The sequence below is a fragment of the Bubalus bubalis genome, chromosome 10, assembly GCF_019923935.1.
Source record: "Bubalus bubalis isolate 160015118507 breed Murrah chromosome 10, NDDB_SH_1, whole genome shotgun sequence".
Classification (NCBI taxonomy): Eukaryota; Metazoa; Chordata; class Mammalia; order Artiodactyla; family Bovidae; genus Bubalus; species Bubalus bubalis.
Window position 1 is genome coordinate 35023674 of NC_059166.1, and position 23290 is coordinate 35046963.

Here is a 23290-nt window from a genome sequence, read left to right on the forward strand (position 1 = left end):
GATTTTATTAACAGTGAGGGCTCTTAGAGTAGCGCTGGTTCTCCAAAGGTTTTAAGGAAACATCTGGACCCAATAATGAACATGAAGTTCTGCTTGAAGTTCTTTGTGGGAGTGTCTGGATTGTGTATCTTCGTGCTTGGCTTTGCTTACTGCTGTCCTCTGTTGAAGGGCTGGTGTTTTGCTAGCGGTGTTAGCATAATATTACAGGGTAAATAGTTTAGGCCAGTGGTAATGACAGCACCTTGGAGCCTGCCTCCTTTTTTAAACATCAGAAAAAAAAAGTAGTTTCATGTAACACAGCTCTTTACCTAACCTGTGCTGCTCCTCTGTGGATGATAGTTTTCTGCTTGGTTCTGTGTTAAATGATGTGTGTTTTTTCTCATGGAGCTGTTAAAATAATGAACGCTTTTATCAACCCAGATGGAGCTTGCCAGCATGGTAATTGTGTCAAAAGCTCATGCCTGTCTAATGGGCTGACTGTTCACAGCAGTGTTCTTTTTGGTTGCTGATAAGTAGGGTGGTATTTACTTAGTTTGTTATGTAACTATATTAATGATGGGTTTTAGGTATGTGTAATTAAAGCTTAGTGGAATGAGCATTGCTTGAGTTTGAGTGCTTTTTGGTTTTGGCTTTGCCCACCTGGCTTTGTAATCTCAGGCAAAGTCTCAGGCTCAGCCTGAGTCTTGCTGAGCCTCAGTTTCCTTGTTGATAAGATAAAATGAAGGTATTAGTCCAGACAACACTCATTCAGTACATATTTATCTGATGTCCCTTATGTGCCAGTCTAGATGCTGGGAACTTAGCAGTGAATTAAAAGAAAGATCCCAAGATCCCAACCCTCAGGGGGCTTTCATTTTAGTGGAGGGCTTGTGTTCCATTGCAGGAGTTTCCATTTTAGTGGGCAGTGGTATTTAAAAGCTTATCCACATTTGGAACTCTGAGCGGTACAGGCATGATAATTATGGTGAATGGATGTGCTATAATCATGTTTTCTTGATGGTGGTAATTTGTTCAAGAAACTTTTATCAACAAAGAAGGTAGTGTTTAGGTTTGATCTAAACACGATCTCTTGAAACTATTTTAAGAATGTACTTATTTACATAAATTATATCCACCCTTATTGTTGAATATTTACAATCCAATTAGCCGTTTCTATTGTAATTTATCTTGTAATTTCCCTTTGATGGGCAACACTGCTCAGCTTTGAAATTCTTGAAACAGGTCTTGCGAGTACATTGTGCTTGAAGAAGACTGCTGTGTGAGGCTTAGTGTTGCAGTGTGGCTTATCTGTGCTCTTTGTGTATGTAGTAGCACCTTGTCTTTGGTTTTGATCCATCAGCTCAATGCTGGCTGCATGGCCAGGTAGTAGCCTTCAGATATGGTTTTCTTTGTGGTGAGAATGCCTCTGTACATTTCTTATTTGGGGGAGGTGAGGGCTTCCCACGTGGTGTAGTGGTAAAGAACCTGAATCCGCCTACCAACACAGGGGATGCAGGTTCAGTTCCTTGGTTGGGAAGATCCCCTGGAGAAAGAAATGGCAATCCACTCCAGTGTTCTTGCCTGGAAAATCCTGTGGACAGAGGAGCCTGGTGGGCTATATTCCATGGGGTCGCAAAGAGACAGACACAACTGAGCACACACACATATGCATGCTGGGCTAATCATAGCAAATCACAGAAAAGATTCATGTTATTCTGGAGTCATTTTGATAGACTGATGTGAATCTTCTTTTGAGGACTAAGTCATTGGCTCTGGTTAATTCAGTCTTTGATATACAATGGAGCTGTGACTGCATTACAAAATATAGGTGTACACAGCTGTGTCATCCTCCATTCATTGGCCTTAGACAAGTCACTTAACAAGTAACTTAACAAGTCACTCTTCCATTTATTACTGTACAATGGGGCTAATACCTACCCTGTGGGCTGTTGTGAGAAGCAGAAATCATATACATGATGTCTGACCTGGTGAGCAGTGATGGATTTTATGATTAAAATGCAAATAGTAACACTTTTAAATATAAAGAAAATATAAAGAAAGCTGAGTGCCAAAGAATTGATGCTTTTGAACTGTGGCGTTGGAGAAGACTCTTGAGAGTCCCTTGGACTGCAAGGAGATCCAACCAGTCCATCCTAAAGGAGATCAGTCCTGGGTGTTCATTGGAAGGACTGATGTTGAAGCTGAAACTCCAATATTTTGGCCACCTGATGCGAAGAACTGACTCATTGAAAAAGACCCTGATGCTGGGGAAGATTGAGGGCAGGAGGAGAAGGGGAGGACAGAGGGTGAGATGGTTGGATGGCATCACTGACTTGATGGACATGAGTTTGGGCAAGGCTTGGGAGTTGGTGTTGGACAGGGAAGCCTGGCGTACTGCAGTGCATGGGGTTGCAAAGAGTCGGACACGACAGAGTGACTGAACTGAACTGAATACTTTTAGCATAATAGTGGAAACTTTAGTTTTATATTTCATTGCTTCTGAAATATTTTGACCCCAAATCAGCTTTAGTTGATCAGTCTCCAGATTGTTTCTCACAGCTAAAGTAGTTAGAGAACTGCCAATTATCTTGGTTGGCTTAGAAAAGTATGAGACATTTTTGTTTTAATTTTTACTAGGGCATTGATTTGGCTCTTCAAATGTAATGAGAGAATATTGCCAAAAGTCAGCTTTGCTCATTTCATGATCAATGTAAATAGTATTTTCCACTTAATTGGTACCTGGAAAATGGTACCTTAAAAAGGAAAAAAGATTTTCTGCGCAATATGGAGCTAGTTCAAGTACTCATATAAGAGTCTTACTGGAAGACATGATTTTGAACTTCATGCATGTAAAAATAAGATGTAAGATTGGACATGTATTTAATATACTTACCTAACTATTTCCTCTTCTGTAGCATTGCCCTCAAGGACATTCCTGTGCTCTGATTTCCTTGTTTTACCGTGTGTTTCTTCTCACCTGTGTCCCTCTACCTGTCCCTTAAATATCAGTGGTTAGAAGGGTTCTCTCCAGAGCCCTCGGAGCTCAAACTACACTTTCCCCTCGGTGTTGTCCCTATCACTTGTGCTTCCAGTCATCTCTCACGTGACGACAGCTCCCACACCTGTATCTCTAGTGTGTATGTGGTCTCCCTTTAAGACTTGGGTGTCGAGTGGCCAGCTGAACACCTCCACAGACTTTGTAGTCACAATAAACTGAAAATCAAGTTTGCGTCAACCAGACCTTCTTCTCCTTGTGTTCCCTATTTCCATGAATGGTTCTAACATCATCTCAGTCTCTCATGACCTAGGACTTTTCCTGGACTCTTTCTTCTCATTGACTTGCTGATTTCAGATAGATGCCACGTCATGTTCCATCTTTGTCTTGACCATCAGATTCATTTTTTATCCTATACCCAACTGCTTCCGCCATAGTGTAGACCATTATCTTCTCATGCTTAGATTATAGTATCAGCCTCCTAGATACCTTTCTGTTTCATTCTTTTCTCTCATCCTGTACTTATAACAAGGTTGGGCTATCCCAAATATGAATCTGATTACTTTACTCCTCTACTTGAAATTCTTATGTGACTTCTCATTGCTTTTAAATCCACCTCCAGACCTTTCTTAGCATGACATGCAAAACCTTTTGTGTTCTGGCTTCAGCCTGTTTCTCCTACTTCATCACCAATTCACCTTCCTCCTTCCACTCTCAAGCCCCCACTTCACTTCTACAGTGTGTTACTGTTCAGTACGTTTGAGTTTCCTGTGGGAGGAGTATTCTCATGTCTCTACACACTTGCATATGTCTGGCACAAGTTTCCCATTTTGACGCATTATTTTAAAGCAACTCAAATGTTGATTTTTGCAGAAAGATTTGTCTGATAATTCTCTCGTCCTAATCCTGGTTAAGTGTTCATCTTTTGCTCTTTGAGCAGTGTGCTTTTGATTGATCTATAACCCACTGTCCTTGAAGGTAGTCTTTATTCATGTGCTTGGTACTTGGTATGTTGTGGTGGTGGTTGGTGGCTTAGTCGCTGTATTGTGTCTGACTCCTGCAACACTGTGGGCTGTAGCCTGCCAGGCTCCTCTGCCCATGGGATTTTCCAGGCAAGAATACTAGAGTTGGTTGCCATTTCCTTCTCCAGGAGATCTTCCCCTCCCAGGGACTGAACCTGCATCTCCTGCATTGTAGGTGGTTTTCTGCATAGCAGGCGGATTCTTTACCATTGAGCCACCAGGAAGACCTATGCCCATGAAATACAGGCTGACTAAGTGAATGTTTTTATGCTTGCCTATTAGAAGTATATGGAGAAGGCAGTGGCACCCCACTCCAGTACTCTTGCCTGGAAAATCCCATGGATGGAGGAGCCTGATGGGCTACAGTCCATGGGGTTGCTAAGAGTCGGACATGACTGAGCGACTTCACTTTCACTTTTCACTTTCCTGCATCGGAGAAGGAAATGGCAGCCCACTCCAGTGTTCTTGCCTGGAGAATCCCAGGGACAGCGGAGCCTGGTGGGCTACTGTCTATGGGGTTGCACAGAGTCGGACACAACTGAAGCGACTTAGCAGCAGCATTAGAAGTATATAACAATTTAAAAGTTATTTTTTAATTGAGATATCACCCCTTTAAAGTTTACAATTCAGTGGTTTTGAGTATATTCACAAGGTTGTTCAACTATCACGTCAAATTCCAAAATATTTTCATTACCCCAGAAAGAAACCCTGTACCTATCAACAGTTGCTCCCCATTCTCCACTCCTTTTAGCCCTTTGTAACCACTAGTTTGCTCCTCGTCTGAGTATTTGTCTATTCTGGAAATTTTATACAAGTGGCTGTTTGTATCTGTCTTCTTTCACTTAGCCGGAGAAGGCAATGGCACCCCACTCCAGTATTCTTGCCTGGAAAATCCCATGGGCGGAGGAGCCTGGTGGGCTGCAGTCCATGGGGTCGCGAAGAGACACAACTGAGCGACTTCCCTTTCACTTTTCACTTTCATGCATTGGAGAAGGAAATGGCAACCCACTCCAGCGCTCTTGCCTGGAGACTGCTCTTGCCTGGTGGGCTGCTGTATATGGGGTCGCACAGAGTCGGACACGACTGAAGCGACTTAGCAGCAGCAGCAGTCTTTCACTTAGCATGATGATTTCAATGTTCATAGGGAAGCATGTATCAGTACTTCATTCCTTTTCAAAACTGCTTCATATTCTGTTGTGTAGATGTACCACATTTTGTTTATCCATCCATTAGTTGGTGAGCATTTGGGTTGTTTCCATTTTTTGACTGTTATGAATTACTAGAAAAGTTCATTTACAAGTTTTGGGGTAAACATATATTTTCTTTTCTTTTGGGTGTTTACCCAGGAGTGGGATCACTGAGTCATACAGTAGCTTCATGTTTACTTTTTTGAGGAATTGCGAAACTGATTTCCAAGTGGCTGTACCATTTTACATTCTTTCCAGCAATGTTGAGGGTTCCAATTTTCTAACAACCTCACCAGTATGTGTTCTTGTCTTTGATTATAGCCATACTAGTGGATATGAAGTAGTATTTAATAGTGGTTTTGATTTGCATTTCCTAATGACTAATAATGTTCAGAATCATTTCAAGTACTTATTGGTCATTTTTTATTTGGAGGAATTCTACTCAGAGCCTTTTGTCCATTAAAAAATAATTATTTTCTGTTCTTTACTGTTGAGTTGCAAGAGTTCTTTGTTCAATTCAGTCGCTCAGTCGTGTCCGACTCTTTGCGACCCCATGAACTGTAGCACACCATGCCTCCCTGTCCATCACCAACTCCTGGCGTCCACCCATACCCATGTCCATTGAGTCGGTGATGCCATCCAGCCATCTCATCCTCTGTTGTCCCCTTCTCCTCCTGCCCTCAATGTTTCCCAGCATCAGGGTCTTTTCCAATGAGTCAACTCTTTGCATGAGGTGGCCAAAGTACTGGAGTTTCAGCTTTAGCATCATTCCTTTCAAAGAAATCCCAGGGCTGATCTCCTTCAGAATGGACTGGTTGGATCTCCTTGCAGTCCAAGGGACTGTCAAGAGTCTTCTCCAACACCACAGTTCAAAAGCATCAATTCTTTGGCACTCAGCTTCCTTTATAGTCCAACTCTCACATCCATACATGACCACTGGAAAAACCATAGCCTTGACTAGACAGACCTTTGTTAACAAAGTAATGTCTCTGCTTTTGAATATGCTGTCTAGGTTGGTCATAACTTTCCTTCCAAGGAGTAACCGTCTTTTAATTTCATGGCTGCAGTCACCATCAGCAGTGATTTTGGAGCCCAGAAAAATAAAGTCAGCCACTGTTTCCACAGTTTCCCCATCTATTTGCTATGAAGTGATGGGACCGGATGCCATGATCTTCATTTTCTGAATGTTGAGCTTTAAGCCAACTTTTTCACTCTCCTCTTTGACTTTCATCAAGAGGCTCTTTAGTTCTTCACTTTCTGCCATAAAGGTGCATATCTGAGGTTATTGATATTTCTTCCGGCAATCTTGATTCCAGCTTGTGCTTCCTCCAGCCCAGCATTTCTCATGAATGTATACATAAAAAAGAGTTCTTTGTTTATTTTGGATATTGGACTCCTCAGATATATAATTTGCAAAAAAGGTGAATAATTAAAAAAAAAGTGTAGTACTGATACGTACTACAACATGGATGAACCTTAAAAACATTATGCTAAGTGAAAATGCAACATATTGTATGATTCCATTTATTTGAAATGTCAAATAGGCAAATCTATACAAAGTGAAAGTAGTTTAGTGATCTCAATGGGCTGCAGGAAGAGGGGGTTGGAGAGTAACTATTAATGACACAGGGCTTCTTTTTGGGATGATGAAAATGTTCCGGGATTAGAGAACGGTGATGGTTGTACAACGTTTTGAATATACTTAGAATCATTAACTGTATAGTTTAAAAGGGTGAATTTTATGGTATGTGAATTATACTTCAATAAATCTTAAAACAATAAAAATCCAGTGTCCTTTGTTTTTGAACTTTTCAAGTTTGTACCACTTTTGAAGATAGCTGTGAAGTTTTCCATCGGTCAGGGCGCCAGGCCTTTGAGTGCTTTCATCATGGGCAAGCAAGGAGAGCACGCTGTGTCTGCTGTCCCTGCCCAGTTTTTTAATTTAAAAAATGTTTTTATTGAAGTATAGTTGATGTACAGTATTATGCAAGTTATAGGTGTACAACTTAGTGATTCACTATTTTTAGTGTTTATACTTCATGAACAGTTATTATAAAATACTGGCTATATTCCCTGTGTTGTATAATATATCCTCGTAGCTTATTTATTTTGTACCCTGTAGTTTGTACTTCTTAATCCCTTACCCCTATTCTGCCCGTCCCCGCTTCACACTCACCACTGGTAACCACTAATTTGTTCTCTGTATCTGTGAATCTGTTTCTGTTTTGTTATATTCACTAATCTATTTTTTTAGATTCGACATGTAAGTGATAACATACATTATTTATCTTTCTCTGTCTGACTTATTTCATTTAGCCTAGTACCCTCCAGATGCAAATGGAAAAACTTCATTCTTTTTTGTGACTTGAGTATTCCATTGTCTATATACCCTGCATCTTTATCCATCCTTCTCTTGATGGGTATGGAGGTTGCCTCCATGACTTGGTAATTGTAAATAATGTTGCTATGAACGTTGGGGTGTGTATATCTTTTCAAATTAGTGTGTTTGTTTCTTTCTTATATATACCCAGAAGTGAAATTGCTGAATCACACAGTAATTCTTTCAGAGTTTTGAGAAACCTCTGTACCGTTTTCCACAGTGGTCGCACCAGTTTCCATTCCTAGCATCAGTGTTTGAGAGTTCCTTTTTCTCAGCATCCATGTCAGCATTCGTTTTTTGTGTTCTTTTTGAAGATAGCCATTCTGACAGGTGTATTGTGGTTTTAGTGTGCATTTCTTTGATTAATGATGTTGAGCATCTTTTCCTGCCTGCCTGTTTTTGTTTTTTTTTTTATGTCAGTGGTGCTATGATACTTTGAAAGTCCCTCTTTATGTAAATTTTAGACAATGAGTTACTTTTAGATTTAATTTCAGTTTTGTTTTCATTAGTTGTAAAAGGATTGAATATTAGATGCATTTCCTTCACTCCTATGATGTCTTTATTTGGTTTAAGTTGGGACCCCTAGATATTTTTCTATAATCACATATACTAAGAAAATTGTGTATGAGGTTGGGTGGTATGGAATTTTGGAGTTTTGATTATAGTTTTAGTGCCTTTCTTAAAGACTAACTTACATTGGGATAGTGATGGTGAATTATGGGGTTTAATATTGGAACAAAAAAGATATTTGTGTTCATTTTAATTTTCTCACAATTAGGTACCCAGTACTTAAAATTCATTTTTATTATACCTAACATTTCTTTAGATATTGATTTTAATTTGTGAAATTGCAATGAAATATGTCTCAGGATCTTCTAGCATTATGAGTAGCTTAATATCAGTAGCTTTAATATTGTGAATGAGGAAAACTAAGTATAGAGAAAAGCAATTTTCCCTAAAAATTTGGGGAGTGGATTATTTTTTCATACCTAGATGAAACTGAACAATAACTACTTTTTCTAGAACTCTTGACAATTTGAAGTTTTCTCTGTACTGTAGAATTAACCACAGTTAAGTCTATTGTGATGCTATTTTGGTTCTTCGATTCTGATAGAGATTTCTAAACATTAAGGATAGCAGTCTCCATTTTCTCTTATGCTTCTTAACCTTTTTTTTAAATGTATTTTCTCCCTGTCATCTTTCTGCCATTCCCCTCCCCACCCTTCTTTACCCTGCCCCTTGCCTCCAAACTAAAATGGGGAGAGTTTGTAAAATAACTCTTGGTGGTTTTGTTTTGTTTATAGAATAAGCTGTGACCATGACTACTGAAGTGGGCTCCGCATCTGAAGTGAAGAAGGAATCTGACCAGTTAGGAGCAGATGCAACCAAGGAGAAACCGAAAGAAGTAGCAGAAAATCAGCAGAATCAGACATCTGATCCAGAGGAGGAAAAAGGTTCCCAATCATCTCCTCCAGCTGAAAGCCAAAGTAGCCCACGCCGCCAGAAGAAAGAGAAAGATCCATCTGAGAGCCGGGGGATTTCTCGATTCATACCCCCTTGGCTTAAGAAACAAAAGTCCTATACCTTAGTAGTGGCCAAAGATGGAGGAGATAAAAAAGAGCCTGCCCAACCTGTTGTGGAAGAACAGGTTTTAGACAAGGAGGAATCTCTTCCTGAAGAAGAAAGGCGGGCCAAGGGTGATGCTGAAGAAACAGCTCAGAGAAAACAACAGGAGATTAAGGTTGACGTCAAGGAAGAGAAACCTCTGGTGAGCAGTCAGGAGACACAAGCATTTTGAGAAGTGATTGTCTGGAAGTGAAGGCTTTGATGGCATAACCAGGTTAACAGAACGGGTTTGTTTTGAACCATTTCCAGATTTCTTGTATTCAGATACTGCTTTGGCTTACTGTATCTGGAATATGGATCTTGGAGGGTCTACCACAACATTCTCCTGTTATTCCTTTTAAAGCTTTCAAAATAAAGCAAAAAAAAAAAAAAAAATCCCCTGTATTTGCAGATCATAAAAAAGTCATATTTATTCATTTTAGAGTTAGACAAGTACTCTCAGGCAAGGATCACCTCGCTTCTTAAATAATACACGCTTTTGTATCTTTGATTTATTTAAGTGTTTAAGGGGTAGGAAGAAGTACATTTGTATGTGTATGCATTTTGGTTGCCTATTGAAGCCTAAGTTTTGCCATGGTTATGTAATTATAATTAGGAGTTTTATTATTTAACATGGTATTTAAATGTCATTGTTGGGACATAGTTTCTTTTACTCATTTAATTCTGATGTTGCCAAAGTGGCAAAATAAGAAAATTGGCAGTGGATTGGTGGAGAGATGTGGTGAAATACCCTTTCTGACAAAGTTTCAAAATCTTTTAAAATCTCAGGCTCACAGTGTTTACCATAAATCACAGTTCTTACTAAAGATCTTTCTTTTTAGTGTGTGTCATCTTCTGCAAATTGGTCACCTTTACTATGGATTTAATTCTTTTTTTCCCCTCTCAGCAGCTTGTTGAAGAAGTAAGTAAGGAGAGAGAAGAAGAGAAGGTGAAGGAAATACAGGAAGCAGAATTTATGGATGAAGCAGCAAAAAGGGAGACAAAGGAAGTGCAGACCAATGAGCTAAGAGCAGAGAAGGCCTCTCTGAAAGCCCCCAAGAAGACCAAAACTGTCCAGTGTAAAGTGACCCTCCTGGATGGCTCTGAGTACAGCTGTGACCTGGAGGTGAGTCAGGGTGCTGGGTGGAGAGCTGTCTTGATGTGTGGAATGGCAGCAAAAGTATTCTCTGCCTTCATTTGTGGCCTGGCACTGTGAATAGAGTTTTGTGTTCCTATGAACTAGTTGTCAAAATTTAACATTAAAAAGGAAAAAAAAAAAAAAAAATGAAGAAAACACAGGCTGCTGCTGCTAAGTCACTTCAGTCGTGTCCGATTCTGTGCGACTCCATAGACGGCAGCCCACCATGCTCCCCCATCCCTGGGATTCTCCAGGCAAGAACACTGCAGTGGGTTGCCATTTCCTTCTCCAATGCATGAAAGTGAAAAGTGAAAGTGAAGTCGCTCAGTCGTGTCTGACTCTTAGCGACCCCATGGACTGCAGCCTACCAGGCTCCTCCATCCATGGGATTTTCCAGGCAAGAGTACTGGAGTGGGGTGCCATTGCCTTCTCTGAAAACATAGGAGAGGGTCATTTTTTCTATTAGAAACAGTAGTTCCTGACCCTTTAAGATAAGCAGGACCGATGTTCTGTCAGGCTGTATTGGTCATGTGTATTGGCTGGTGTCCATTCTGAAAGGGCATTATATAGCTTGAAATTACCTGTGGCCATAAGTGTTTCACTTGAGAAACATTGCAGTAGGTTGAAATTTCAGGGTAATGAAATTTTAGCAGTTTAACCTCAAGTGTTTTCATCCTGAGTCAGGTAATGATTTAAAATCTAGCTCATTTAATTAAAAGACACTCTTGATTTGCAAAACATATATTTGATTAGCACTGATGCTGACCAAAGTCAATGTAATTTTTTAAAAGCATTTAATGCCTATAATTTTATGATAATCCAAAGTTTGTTACTTTTCATAGCTAAATTACTTTATTTACATGATGTGTACTTTGCTGTGTTATGCTTAGTTGCTCTGTCGTGTCCAACTCTTTGTGACCCCATGGACTGTAGCCTGCCGGGCTCTTCTGTCCATGGGGATTCTCCAGGCAAGAGTACTGGAGTAGGTTGGCATGTCTCCTCCAGGGATCTTCCTGAACCCAGGGATCGAATTCAGGTCTCCCGCATGGTAGGTGAATTCTTTACCATCTGAGCCACCAGGGAAACCTAAGAACACTGGAGTGGATAGCCATTCTCTTCTCCAAGGGATCTTCCTAACCCAGGAGTCGAACTGGGATTGCCTGTGTTGCAGGAAGATTCTTTATCAGCTGAGCTACTAGGGCCTACTATGGCATATACTAATAGCTAATGTTTGTTGAAGAATTATGTCAAGAGCTTTAAATGGGTTGTTTCATGTAATACTGACAAGACTCTATATGAGATAGGTACTATTATGGATATTCCCCATCTTCAGTTCAGTTGCTCAGTTGTGTCCGACTCTTTGAGACCCCATGGACTGTAGCCCGCCAGGCCTCCCTGTCCATCACCAACTCCTGGAGTTTACTTAAACTCATGCCCACTGAGTCGGTGATGTCATCCAAGTATCTGATCCTCTGTCGTTTCCTTCTCTTCCTGACCTCAGTCTTTCCCAGCATCAGGGTCTTTTCAAATGAGTCAGCTCTTCACATCAGGAATACAAGACTTTAAAGAGGTTAAGTAACTTACCTAAATTTCATAGCTAGTTAGTGATTGAATCAGGATTCCAGACCTTGACTGTGAAAGTTTTGAACCTGACCACTGAACTCTTAAGATCAGTGCTTGATAGTCCTTACTTACCTTTGTATTAGTTGCTGCTGCTGCTGCTAAGTCACTTCAGTCATGTCCGACTCTGTGTGACCGCATAGGCAGCAGCCCACCAGGCTCCCCCATCCCTGGGATTCTCCAGGCAAGAACACTGCAGTGGGTTGCCTTCTCCAATGCATGAAAGTGAAAAGTGAAAGCGAAGTCACTCAGTCGTATCTGACTCTTAGCGACCCCATGGACCACAGCCTACCAGGCTCCTCCGTCCATGGGATTTTCCAGGCAAGAGTACTGGAGTGGGGTGCCAGTGTTAGGTAGAACTTATTTTATTCATTTAGCTACAGTTGTTCTCATATTTTAGTTGTTTTGAGAAAAGGAATAGCAACAGACGATTAAAAATCCTTAGAGCTCACACAGAGAGAATAATACAGTATGTCTCAAGAGTAAGGGTAGGGACAATAAAAAACAAAAGAATGGTGTTCTGAACTTGATGCAGCTGCACTGTTTGATCACATGTCCCTCGTTTTTCCTACCTATCCTAGAAGTTAGGAAGTCTAGATTTTAAGAATGAACTTGTTGATAACTTGTTTTGTGACCTTGAATCATTTACTCCATCTCTGTGTGTCAAACTGAGGCCCAGAAATTGACTTCATCTTTAGAATATAATGTCACTTAGATAGTCTAGAAGGCCCCTGTCATCTCTGAAGTGCTTTATATCACCAAACCTTGTGATTGACCAGTGTGCTTTATGGTTTAAATCTATTTTTGTTCTCTGTCTTTTTAAAAAGTCATGACATATTTAAAAATACACAAATATAGTAATAATAGTTGTATATTCACCATAAAAGTTTTAACCAGATTCATCATTTAGCCATGTGTTTTAGATATTGTAAAAATAAATAACACTAAAGATGTTGCTAAAGTGTCCCATCTCTTTGTTACTATGCATTTGTTGTTTTATCATGTGTAAATCTACTTTATTCATTTCAACTGCTATATAGTGTTCTTTTGAATGACTAACCCAGTTTATCCATTCCTGCTGGGGAACTATCTCTTTTATATATTTTTAGCAATCAGTGCTTCAGTGAACATTATTATATATGTTTCCTTGTTTATTTGTGCAAGAGTTTATTCAGGTAGAACACCTAGGAGTAGAATCGGTATGATGTAGTTTTACTTCTTCAGTTTTCCTAGGTTTGGCAAAATGGTTGTGCCAGTCTAAATTCCAACCAGCAACTACTGTTTGATTTTTCCACATTGTCATCTTCACTTTTTGTTATTAGATTAATTTCAACCTATCATAATGATATGAAATATCTCAAAATTTTAGTTAGCACTTACTTGATTACTGTCAACTTTTCCTAGGTTATACTACAATAATAGCCTCCAGATCTTCTGGATGTATAATGACAATGGTTTATTCTTGCTCATGTTATATGCCCTTGATGGATTGGGTGTGGGCTCTGCTCCATGTCTTCTTGATTTTTGAATCAAGACTAAATGTGTATCCTCTACATGGGAAACAATGCTCTCACAATAGAGGGAAAAGAAAACACAGTGGAACCACACTGTGGTCCTTGACTCTTCTGCCTGGAAGTAGTATATCTTAATATATATAGATATAAGATACACTACTTATATCTCATTGGCCAAGCAAGTCCTGTGGTTAATAGGTGGGTGGGCAAGCCTGAGCCCATCACAGGAAGAGCTTGGTAAATAATTGAAAACATGGAAATAATCCTACAGTTTACTCAAGAGCCTGAGCATCTTTTTCTAAGTGTAGTTTTCTAGGATTGCTCTAGGATTAAAAAAAAAAAAGATAGACATTCTTTTTCAGATTCAGGATATTCTTTTCTTAGTTTCTAAGATTAAACTAGAAAGTTTCGTGAATAGATGGTAAAAGACATGACTAGGTAGTGAATCTTTTCTAATGTATTTTCTGTATCAACTGAGAGGGTCATATTTTTTTAATCTGTTGCTGCTGCTAAGTCGCTTCAGTCGTGTCCAACTCTGTGCGACCCCATAGACGGCAGCCCACCAGGCTCCGCCGTCCCTGGGATTCTCCAGGGCTTTTAATGTAATTTATATTAATGTTTCTAATGTGAAGCTATCTTTGAATTCCTAACATTGATACTTGTGATCATTTGACATTGATTTTTGTATTTTTAACCTATGTTTTTTTTGCATATATTATTTTAAACTTTCTTTTATCAAATTGTCTTCATCAGATTTTATTATCTGGATTATATACTAGCTTTTAGAGTTGCTTGCCTTTAATATTCTCTAAAAAAAGTTTTGATAAATTAGGGATTTAACCGTTCTCTGGAGATTTGGTAGAACTTGCCTTTAAAACTGTTTTGGGCTGGTGACCTTTTTCTGGGAAAAATGGATTTGGGAGGTTTTTTTGTTTTATTAAATCATTGATTTGGTTTTCCAGTAGTCTATTTCTGGTTTAATCAGTTGTAGTAATTCATATTTTTAGTGGAAACTGCCCATTTCATGTAACTTGACAAACCTATGAAGTTGTTCTTAGTGTTCTTACCTTGTATTTTTGATTTTGATTTCTTTTCTAATTTCTTGCATTATTTGCATTTTCTTGATTATTTTTGATATAGAGTTAACTATTTAAATCTTTTCTTTCAAAGAAACAGCTTGGTTTTGTTTGTTTCTTTTCTGTTTTGTAAATTTTATTCTTTGTTTTTTCCCTTGGAATTATTCTGTTTCTTTACCCCCAATTTCTTGAATTGAGTATTTGGGGAAAAGAAAAAAAAGTATGTTTTCAGGGCTCTAATATTCCCTTCAGGTATCTCTTGTTGGGTGCACAAGTTTTAAAATACTGTATTTTGTCATTCAGTTCCTAATATTTTCTCATCCCGTTATGGGGCAGCTTAATTGATTAGAGAAGTAGAGGAGTCTTTATTTCAATGCCTGTATTAATTTATAGATTGTCTTTTCAGCTAATAACTAATTAGTAAATATACCATCATAAGAATGAGCTTTTGAGGACAATAGATAAATCTGAAAAAGCTTACAGCATATAAATGTTGAGTAAACTTTTTTTTCTTCCTGTCAAGTACAAAGGAAATGGAATTTGAATAGGCTTCAGTGATGTGACCCCGTAGCAGATTTTATGTACCGACAGTTGACTGGAATCCTAGGCAGCAACTTTATATGTGACCAGAGGCTGCATCGTTCATCGGTGTCACAGTCGTAACCATGCCAGCATTATAAGTGGCATTCCCTCTTCTGATTAATTTCGCTTTATCCCGTTCTCTTTCCTATCTTGGTTCTTGTGAGTTCTTAGTATCCTTAGAATGTGTCCCATCCTGAATCACACTGCTGTCACTTCCTCTTCAGGAGCAGAGCCTGAAGGCAGCTGTCACGTGGCTTGAGCATGCTCTTGTTCCCCAGTTCCAGCAGTGACCTCAGACGGATGGGGTGGTGTGCTGATGCTGCTTCTCTCTCATTCTGTAGCTCTGTACCGGAAATTGGTGTCTGAGGACTGCTTGGGGGGAAGTATGTTGTGGGAAACTGCAACGATTAATGAACTCGAAAGTACTTAAGGAAATGAACACATTGTGGGAAATAAATACTTTTACTTTGGCCGGGGAGATTAGATTTGTTTCCAGTTGTTTACTGTCATTAAAGATGATAATTATGTCTTTCATGGCTTTTTAGATGCCTATAGCTATTGCTTGCTTTTTTCCTTTCTGTATGTACATGCATCTAATTTTCAACTAGAATTTTAGATTATAGCACACCCGCTGAAGATGGCCTTCATGTCCTCACTTAGGGCACCTGCCGCAGTAGAGGAAAGCATGGCCTGTTTAGGAAGTATTGAGTTGGAACAGCCTAACTTATAAGAACCTTGTAGAGGAGGATGAGGTTCTACAAGGCCACAAATGTCAGGATAAGAGGATTTAAACTGACCAGTAGAGTGAAAAGGGGCTGAGAAGAAATGGACCGAGGTTTACAGTTGTTAATATATAAGACCTAGCAAAATTAAGAATGCTACTTGATTTTAGAATATGGCTATAATAATTTAAGGGAGACTTTTTAATCCACTGCATTGGTTATGATGTATACCATAGTAGTCTTTATAGATACAGTTTAATCAATGTTATTAGAGCATTGGGAAAGTTAGACAGTTTCCTGTTTTTGTATCTGTCAGTACCTTTGGTTAACGAAAGCAGCACTGTTATATCATTTAATGTCAGTGTTACTGTATTAACTGAATACATTTTTAAAATCAAGAATGTAGTTCTTGGGGGTATTTTTGTTTGGTGTCTTAATATCATATCTGCTTCAGATTATTTGCTTAAAATAGAGAGATCTCCACATATCCAGGACTTCCCTGGTGGCTCAGACGGTTAATTGTCTGCCTGCAATGCAGGAGACCCAGGTTTGATCCCTGGGTTGGGAAGAGCCCCTGAAAAAGGAAATGGCAACCCACTCTAGTATTCTTGCCTGGAAAATCCCATGGACAGAGGAGCCTGGTAAGCTACGGTCCATGGGGTTGCATGGACCCCCATGAGACACGACTGAGTCAGACACGACTGAGCGACTTCAGTTTCTTTCTTTCCACATATGCATTTTTTTTTATACTTCCTGCCCCCTCCTTTCTTGGCTCATTGCTTCTGTATTCTTTTTCCTGTGGGCCATCTGAATGTATTCTCGAACCTCAGGAAAGTGAAGACTACCCAGGGAGGCATGGCAGCGTCGTTTTCAAACACTGTTATCTTGGAAGTCTGTATTCTTTGGAAGAAAGAGTGTGTGTGCTAATACTACGTGAAAAAAAAATGCTTCACACACAATATTTGGAGCATAAGTATTGGATAATGGTGCATTTTTGGAGAATGATTTTACTTAAGTGTAAAACAATATGGAAATGGCTTGACTTCAGTTAATGTTATTTCTGCAGCCTAGGCCATGCATTAATTTTGACGCAAGGCTGTCTGTGCATTTGTTCCAAATTTTTGTGTGAAGTATTTTTTAAATTAAAGTTAGTAAAAATTATAATTTACATTTTATACTAGTTTATCATCCTGATAATAAACTATCTCAAATACTTTTTGAAAAAAATCTTTTCATTGAAGATTATGATTTTCTCGTAAAGAAAATTTATAATTTCTATTCTCTGATATGTCTGTTTTTATCTCACTGAGAAATATAATGCTATGTGAGAAACTCCTTTGTTATCAGAATTTAAATTTTAAGAATTTTGGGGTGTCTTCTATACTCTGCATGCTGGTTCCAGAGACACCCCTATAGAAGGACTCTTGTGACATTCCCAATGAAGTTATTTACATACTTGATGTGTTAAAACAGCAGGGCTCTTTCCTCTAAGGAAGAGTGCAATAAGATTTAGTTGGAGCTATGGGTATAGCATCAGGAGATCTGTGTTTGCATTTCTTTTGGCTCTTTGGATGTCTTGGAGAAGTCACTTCCTCTTTTTTCTTCTATTCTAAGATTGCAGATTAAGAATGAAAATATTTGTTTCCTCTAATTCTAGGATTGAACTAGCTTTACTACAGTTGATATGTGTGTGTGTGTACCTATATATATATATATATATATAAGAAGTCTGAAAATAAATGTGAAAGTGCCTGTAATACTTGGGAAGCATGAGTGAATATGCATTCTGAGTTCGAGTTGCTCACATTTTCCTCTGGCATCTGAAAGTCGTTCCCACGTGTTGATTTTGTCTGAGAATTGAGGGCATTGTTCTTGCCCACATAGGAATGCAAGTGCCATTTTTTCTCAGTGCTGTGAATAAAGCTGTCAGAATGTAGGCTCTCTTCGTCAGTGTTCTGTTGATAAAAACTATTTATCAGGCAGCAGAATGGTGTCAAGGTCTTCTTGCCTTTCCTGTGTAGAGTACTGGCCTCAGAAATGCAATTTGATAGCATTGCTTTTGAGTGTTTTATTTATTTACTTGATTGTTTATGTCTGCTGACATCCTTCAAGGCTGTTCTTTCAGATTTCTATAATTGACCCTTATTAGGTTTACTAGTTAAATAGTTTTAACTATCTGTATCCCAGTACTCGTGCCTAGAAAATTCCATGGACAGAGGAGCCTGGTAGGCTGCAGTCCATGGGGTCGGGAAGAGTCGGACATGACTGAGTGACTTCACTTTCACTTTTCACTTTCATGCATTGGAGAAGGAAATGGCAACTCACTCCAGTGTTCTTGCCTGGAGAATCCCAGGGACGGGGAGCCTGGTGGGCTGCCGTCTATGGGGTCGCACAGAGTCGGACACGACTGAAGCGACTTAGTAGTAGTAGTAGTATCCTTGGAGAAGATCTGGAAGTTGTGTCCCTCTCTAAACCCCTGTAAAATAGTATTGGATTTAAATATGACTTAAATAGAACCGTGAACAATTTAGTTGGCATATATTGTATGCAATTTGAAATTCCAGTGACATAGGTCCAGATGGAATGTCTCTGGCTAGTTGTTCATTTATCCCTTTAGCTCAAAAAGGGAATTTAAGGCAATGATTCTATCTAGTAATTTTTATTTAGTAAATGGGAACAGGCTTCCATGCTTTGAGAGTAGTTTAATGCTTTGGCCCAGCTTGAAGGACACAGGGGTTCACAGGAGCAAAGTAGGCTCATTAGCTGGGCTTCAGGACACTGTTACGCCCTCAGACTGTCTTTAGATCCATTACTACAGGATTTTCTGTGCTTTCTTCTTCCAGCCAAATTGGTCTTCTAATGAGGCACTGAATTGTCTGTCCTTTCTTCTGGTTTCTGACCCAGATCATCTCTGCCATTTCACTTCCCCATCCACACGCTTCTTCCCTGTCTTTTAATGTCTAGCTTAAATCCAGCTTTCTGGATGTTTTTTCTTCCTCTGAACTTGTTTGCACCAATAATTGGGCAATTAATCATGTGCTGCCTTGTGAAAGAGTCTCTTGTATTGTTGTGTTGAACATCAGTTAAACTCTTTATGTTACTTTTTGATTTCTTTTCATCGCTCTTTTGTTTTTTTACCTGTATTGTTAATTCCTTGAGAAAAAGAACTTTCTTTTCTCTCTCCATAGGGCATTAACACAGAACTTTGCCTTGCCTCTAGTGCTACTCATAAAACGTTAATTTTTTATTTCTCTCTGCTTTCCTGTACTGTTTAAAGTTTTTATCCTTCTTATCTAAGCTAAATGATTGTGCTTGCTTGTTCCCAATTCTCCTCTCCATCCTCTCCAGTTAGAAAAGAAAGATCACTGTTGTATGTATGTATAATCCTCCACCCTCTCATATTACTACTTCTGTTCACAGCTGCACTGCTTTTTAAGTGCTTAGAAACAGTAGGCTAACTTCTTGGAGAAACACTTCATGGGCTTAAATAAATGAAAATGATTTATCAAATTTCTATAAAGGCTATGAACTGACTGGGCGTGAGAGCGATGCCGAAGTGGATAAGGAGTGGTCTTGGCCCTAGAGGGAAAGCAGACTCCCAGAGTTTTTCATGTGAATCTGAACTGCTGTAGGTCAGATGGCTGGCTGGCTGGGTATAGCCTGGGCCTGAAGAGGAGAGTAAAGTTAACACCTTACTCCCTGCCTCTTTTTTCTCTAATGCTCCTCTTTTCTATTGAGTAAACCAAAGAAAATGTTATGGTTTTAATTTCTCATTAGTCAGGAATTCAACCACATGCCCTGTCCTTTGTCTTCCCCACTTGTGGTTTCAAAATCGGGGGATTGCCTTTTTTGCCCTTGTGTCGGTGGTTTCTGAAAGCATTAAACTTGACACTTGAAGCTCACCGCTCACGATGAGTAAACATCCTGATGTAATTTTGAGGGCGGCATCCACTTCTGCCTCCTTTCTCACACGTGCTGCCAGGCAAGCTGACACAGGTAATTTACTACTTAATAAGTTCTTCCTTTCACCTAAGGGTGATAGTTACTGGGCAACAGATCTTTGAAATTTTTTTGTTTCTCCTGTTTTGGAATGACAGTTATTTGATGGAATAACATTTGAAATGGTGGGGGAAATCATTTTCAGAATAAGTTTTGCACTTTAAAATCTGTTGAGATACATTTTCTTGCTCTCTCAGGTAAGTAGGTATTAAAAAATGTTAACTCCTTTTCAGAGTTTATCAAATGAAGGGTTATTTTATTTCTCATTGAACAAAAAACAAAGTATTTTTTGTTAAACCGATTCTGTTCAGAATCCTCTGTTTTCTTTACTCTCTTATTTCCAATCTCTTTTCCAGTGTTTTCCTGAGCAAATTAAAGATGTTTCTGACAGAGTTTTTATTTCTCAGCCATTAGGAAATTTTGCCAAATATTCCCCTCCTTGATCCTATCTTCCTATTCCCACTCCCACTAAGATTTCGATGGAGATTGAGTGCAGGAGCTTGAATAGGGGAACAGAGATTTGAGAATCTGGCCTTTACCCGTGAGCATTTAATTTATTTCACAGAAGCTCGAGCTGAGGTTGTTCTTTCCATCCATCCTTTCCACAGCAGGATCACGACTCGGTGACTAAGGGGAAACTCGCGTAGAATTTAGCTTCGCTATTTACAGCACTGCGATATAGTACGCTGGGCTTCCCAAGTGACTCAGTGGTAAAGAATCCGTCTGCCAAGCTGGAGACATGGGTTCAATCCCTGGGTCAGGAAGATCCCCTGGGGTAGAAAATGGCAACCCACTCCAGTATTCTTGTCTGGAAGATTCTGTGGAAAGAGGAGCCTGGTGGGCTACATTCAGAACTCAGTGACTGAGCACACACACGATATAGTATGCTAGCATTTGCATCTTAAAGGGGTTGAAGGCAATGTAACATAGTAAAATGTGGCCTATACAAAGCTGCTGGATTAGTCAGAAAAGCGGTTTCTTCAGGCAAGGTGGCTAAATGATGAAAGTACTTATAGATGATCTGTCAGATTGCCATTTTTATATTTGTTATATTCTGTAGCAGAGTTTTACATAAACTCTGTTAGAACAGTTATGATTAAGAATATTATTCTTTTTTTTTTCTTTTTATACTCTGAAGAGACAGCCTCAAAACTACCAACTGAACTACTTTTCATAACTGTGTGTTATATTTGCAGATTCTGGCATTTAAACCTGTTTTGAAGTTGTCTGAGTTTGTGCACCATTTAGTTATTAACATAGGAAGGAAACTTAATCTAAGTCTTACCAGGATCTGCTTGTTATATCCATTGATCTCTTTTCATATTTCTGTCAGCAGCAATTTAAACTGAGTCAAATAGGAATGCTCTAATAAGCTTTTTTTTTCTATAGCACAGAAAGCCTGTCTGAATCAAATGTCAAAATTCGTTCTAGGCAAATAGTTTACAGAGAATCTGCTAGCCTACAGAAGTTTGCTGCTTACACTTTTTGAAGTAAGTTTGAATGCGAACGGTACTTGGCAGTTTCTTAAAATAATACTTAGAAAAATGTGGTGTGCTTCTCTGGTCAGCCTCTTTCTATAATCTAACAGTTTTAGTCACTGTTGTTTTTTAAGCAGTTATAGTTTTCACAGATTTATGCTAAGTTGCCTATTCAAAGTGAATAATAGGAAAAGCTGGACAAAAAGATTTTAAAGCTTTCACTTTTTAAAAGTTATTTTACTGACCTCCATTGTGTGTGCTCAGTTGCTTAGTCATGTCTGACTATTTGTGCTGCCATGGACTGTAGCCTGCCAGGCTCCTCTCTCCATGGGATTATCCCAGCAAGAATACTGAAGTGGGTTTCCATTGCCTTCTTCAGGGACCTCCATTAGTGATGATATATAATTTCTAAGAAAAATAGAAAGTCAAGGATGTCATATTTCCACAGTGTTTATGAATTTGGTCTCGAATAGTATTCATTTAAATACATATTGTGAGTTTAGAAGTAATTTTTGTCCCCCAATATTGATTTTTTTTCTTGTCCTCTTAAATTGCTTATAGGTTTTACTTTCAGAGATAAACTTTTCATGTGAAATAAAAATACATGCATAGTTGATTTAAGTACTGTTTTTGGTTTAGATAAATACAAGTGCAGAAGTGCCAAGTTATTATGGGCTGGAGTTGGTAAGAAAATCTTACATTGAGGAGAAAGACTCTTTAACTTTGAAGAATGAGGTATTGGGTTGGCCAAAAAGTTAACAGAGCTTTTTGGCCAACCCAGTATTTAGGGTAGGAAGAGAAGGGAGTGACAGAGAATGAGACTGTCGGATAGCATCCCTGATTCAGTGGACATGAGTTTCAGCAAACTCCGAAAGATAGTCAAGGACAGGAAACCTGGTGTGCAATACTCCATGGGGTCGCAAAGAGTTGGACACAACTTAGTGACTGAACTGCTAAGTCACTTCAGTCGTGTCCGACTCTGTACGACCCCATAGATGGCAGCCCACCAGGTTCCCCCATCCCTGGGATTCTCCAGGCAAGAACACTGGAGTGGGTTGCCATTTCCTTCTCCAATGCGTGAAAGTGAAAAGTGAAAGTGAAGTCGCTCAGTCATGTCTGACTCTTAGCGACCCCATGGAAGGCAGCCTACCAGGCTCCTCCATCCATGGGATTTGCCAGGCAAGAGTACTGGAGTGGGGTGCCACGACTGAACAACAACATCGTTATTTAGAAAGGGCTTCCCTAGTGGCTCAGTGGCAAAGAACCCGCCTGTCAATGCAGAGTTGTGGGTTCAGTCCCTGCGTTGGGAAGATCACCTGGAGAAGGAAATGGCATCACACTCCAGTATTCTTGCCTGAGAAATCCCCTGGACAGAGGAGCCTGGTGGGCTACCATCTGTGGGATTGCAGAAGAGTCCAACATGACTTAGTGACTAAAAAACAATAATACTTAAGAAATCTCAACAATACCTAGCCTAATACATTTTTTCACTTGAGAATGGTTAAATAATAAAAGCCAAACAGAATTTTGGGGTTATAGGAAAAGTCTTAAATGCTTACTTCCTTCTATGTCAAGAAAACATAATAAAATTAAACTTTGTTAAGGGCAAGCCAGGCTTTGCCTGGCCATTGTTGTCATTTTTGGCCTGGGCTCTCTGTGGTTTGGCTTTCACTAGGAGTTCTCGCATCTTGCAGAGCCCGAATACCATCGGTGTTCGAATGAATTCATCTCTTCACTTCTGCCAAATATTAAGAAGAGGTGGGCTTCCACCCATAGGAGAGGTTGCAAAGAAAGCATAAAATATAAAAAAAAACTTCATGGACACTATCGTTTACCCTTTTCCAGTCTACTTTCCAAAATTTTGTTGGCATTAATCCCATTCTCTTTTTCTTTTCCATTGTCGGGGGAGAGGGGAAGAATATGTGCATATGCCCTGGTGTGCACACACCACATTATTTTAGAATAGCTTCCATAGGGAGCAGAGCTAAATGTG

The 23290-nt window shown here is 39.3% G+C and overlaps 1 protein-coding gene across 23 annotated transcripts in view; it reads left to right on the forward strand.

Moving 5' to 3' along the window:
* The window catches only part of EPB41L2 (erythrocyte membrane protein band 4.1 like 2), a 215064-nt gene that overhangs the window by 91518 nt on the left and 100256 nt on the right, over positions 1-23290 (forward strand). For 22 of the 23 annotated variants that reach the window (XM_044924231.2, XM_044924233.2, XM_044924229.2 and 19 more), the window contains exons 2-3: positions 8868-9331; positions 10076-10294. In XM_044924231.2, the coding sequence (XP_044780166.2) occupies positions 8882-9331; positions 10076-10294 (669 nt within the window). In that variant the 5' untranslated portion in view covers positions 8868-8881. The remainder of the gene's footprint in view (positions 1-8867; positions 9332-10075; positions 10295-23290) is intronic. The other variant, XM_025294536.3, reaches the window with a different exon arrangement.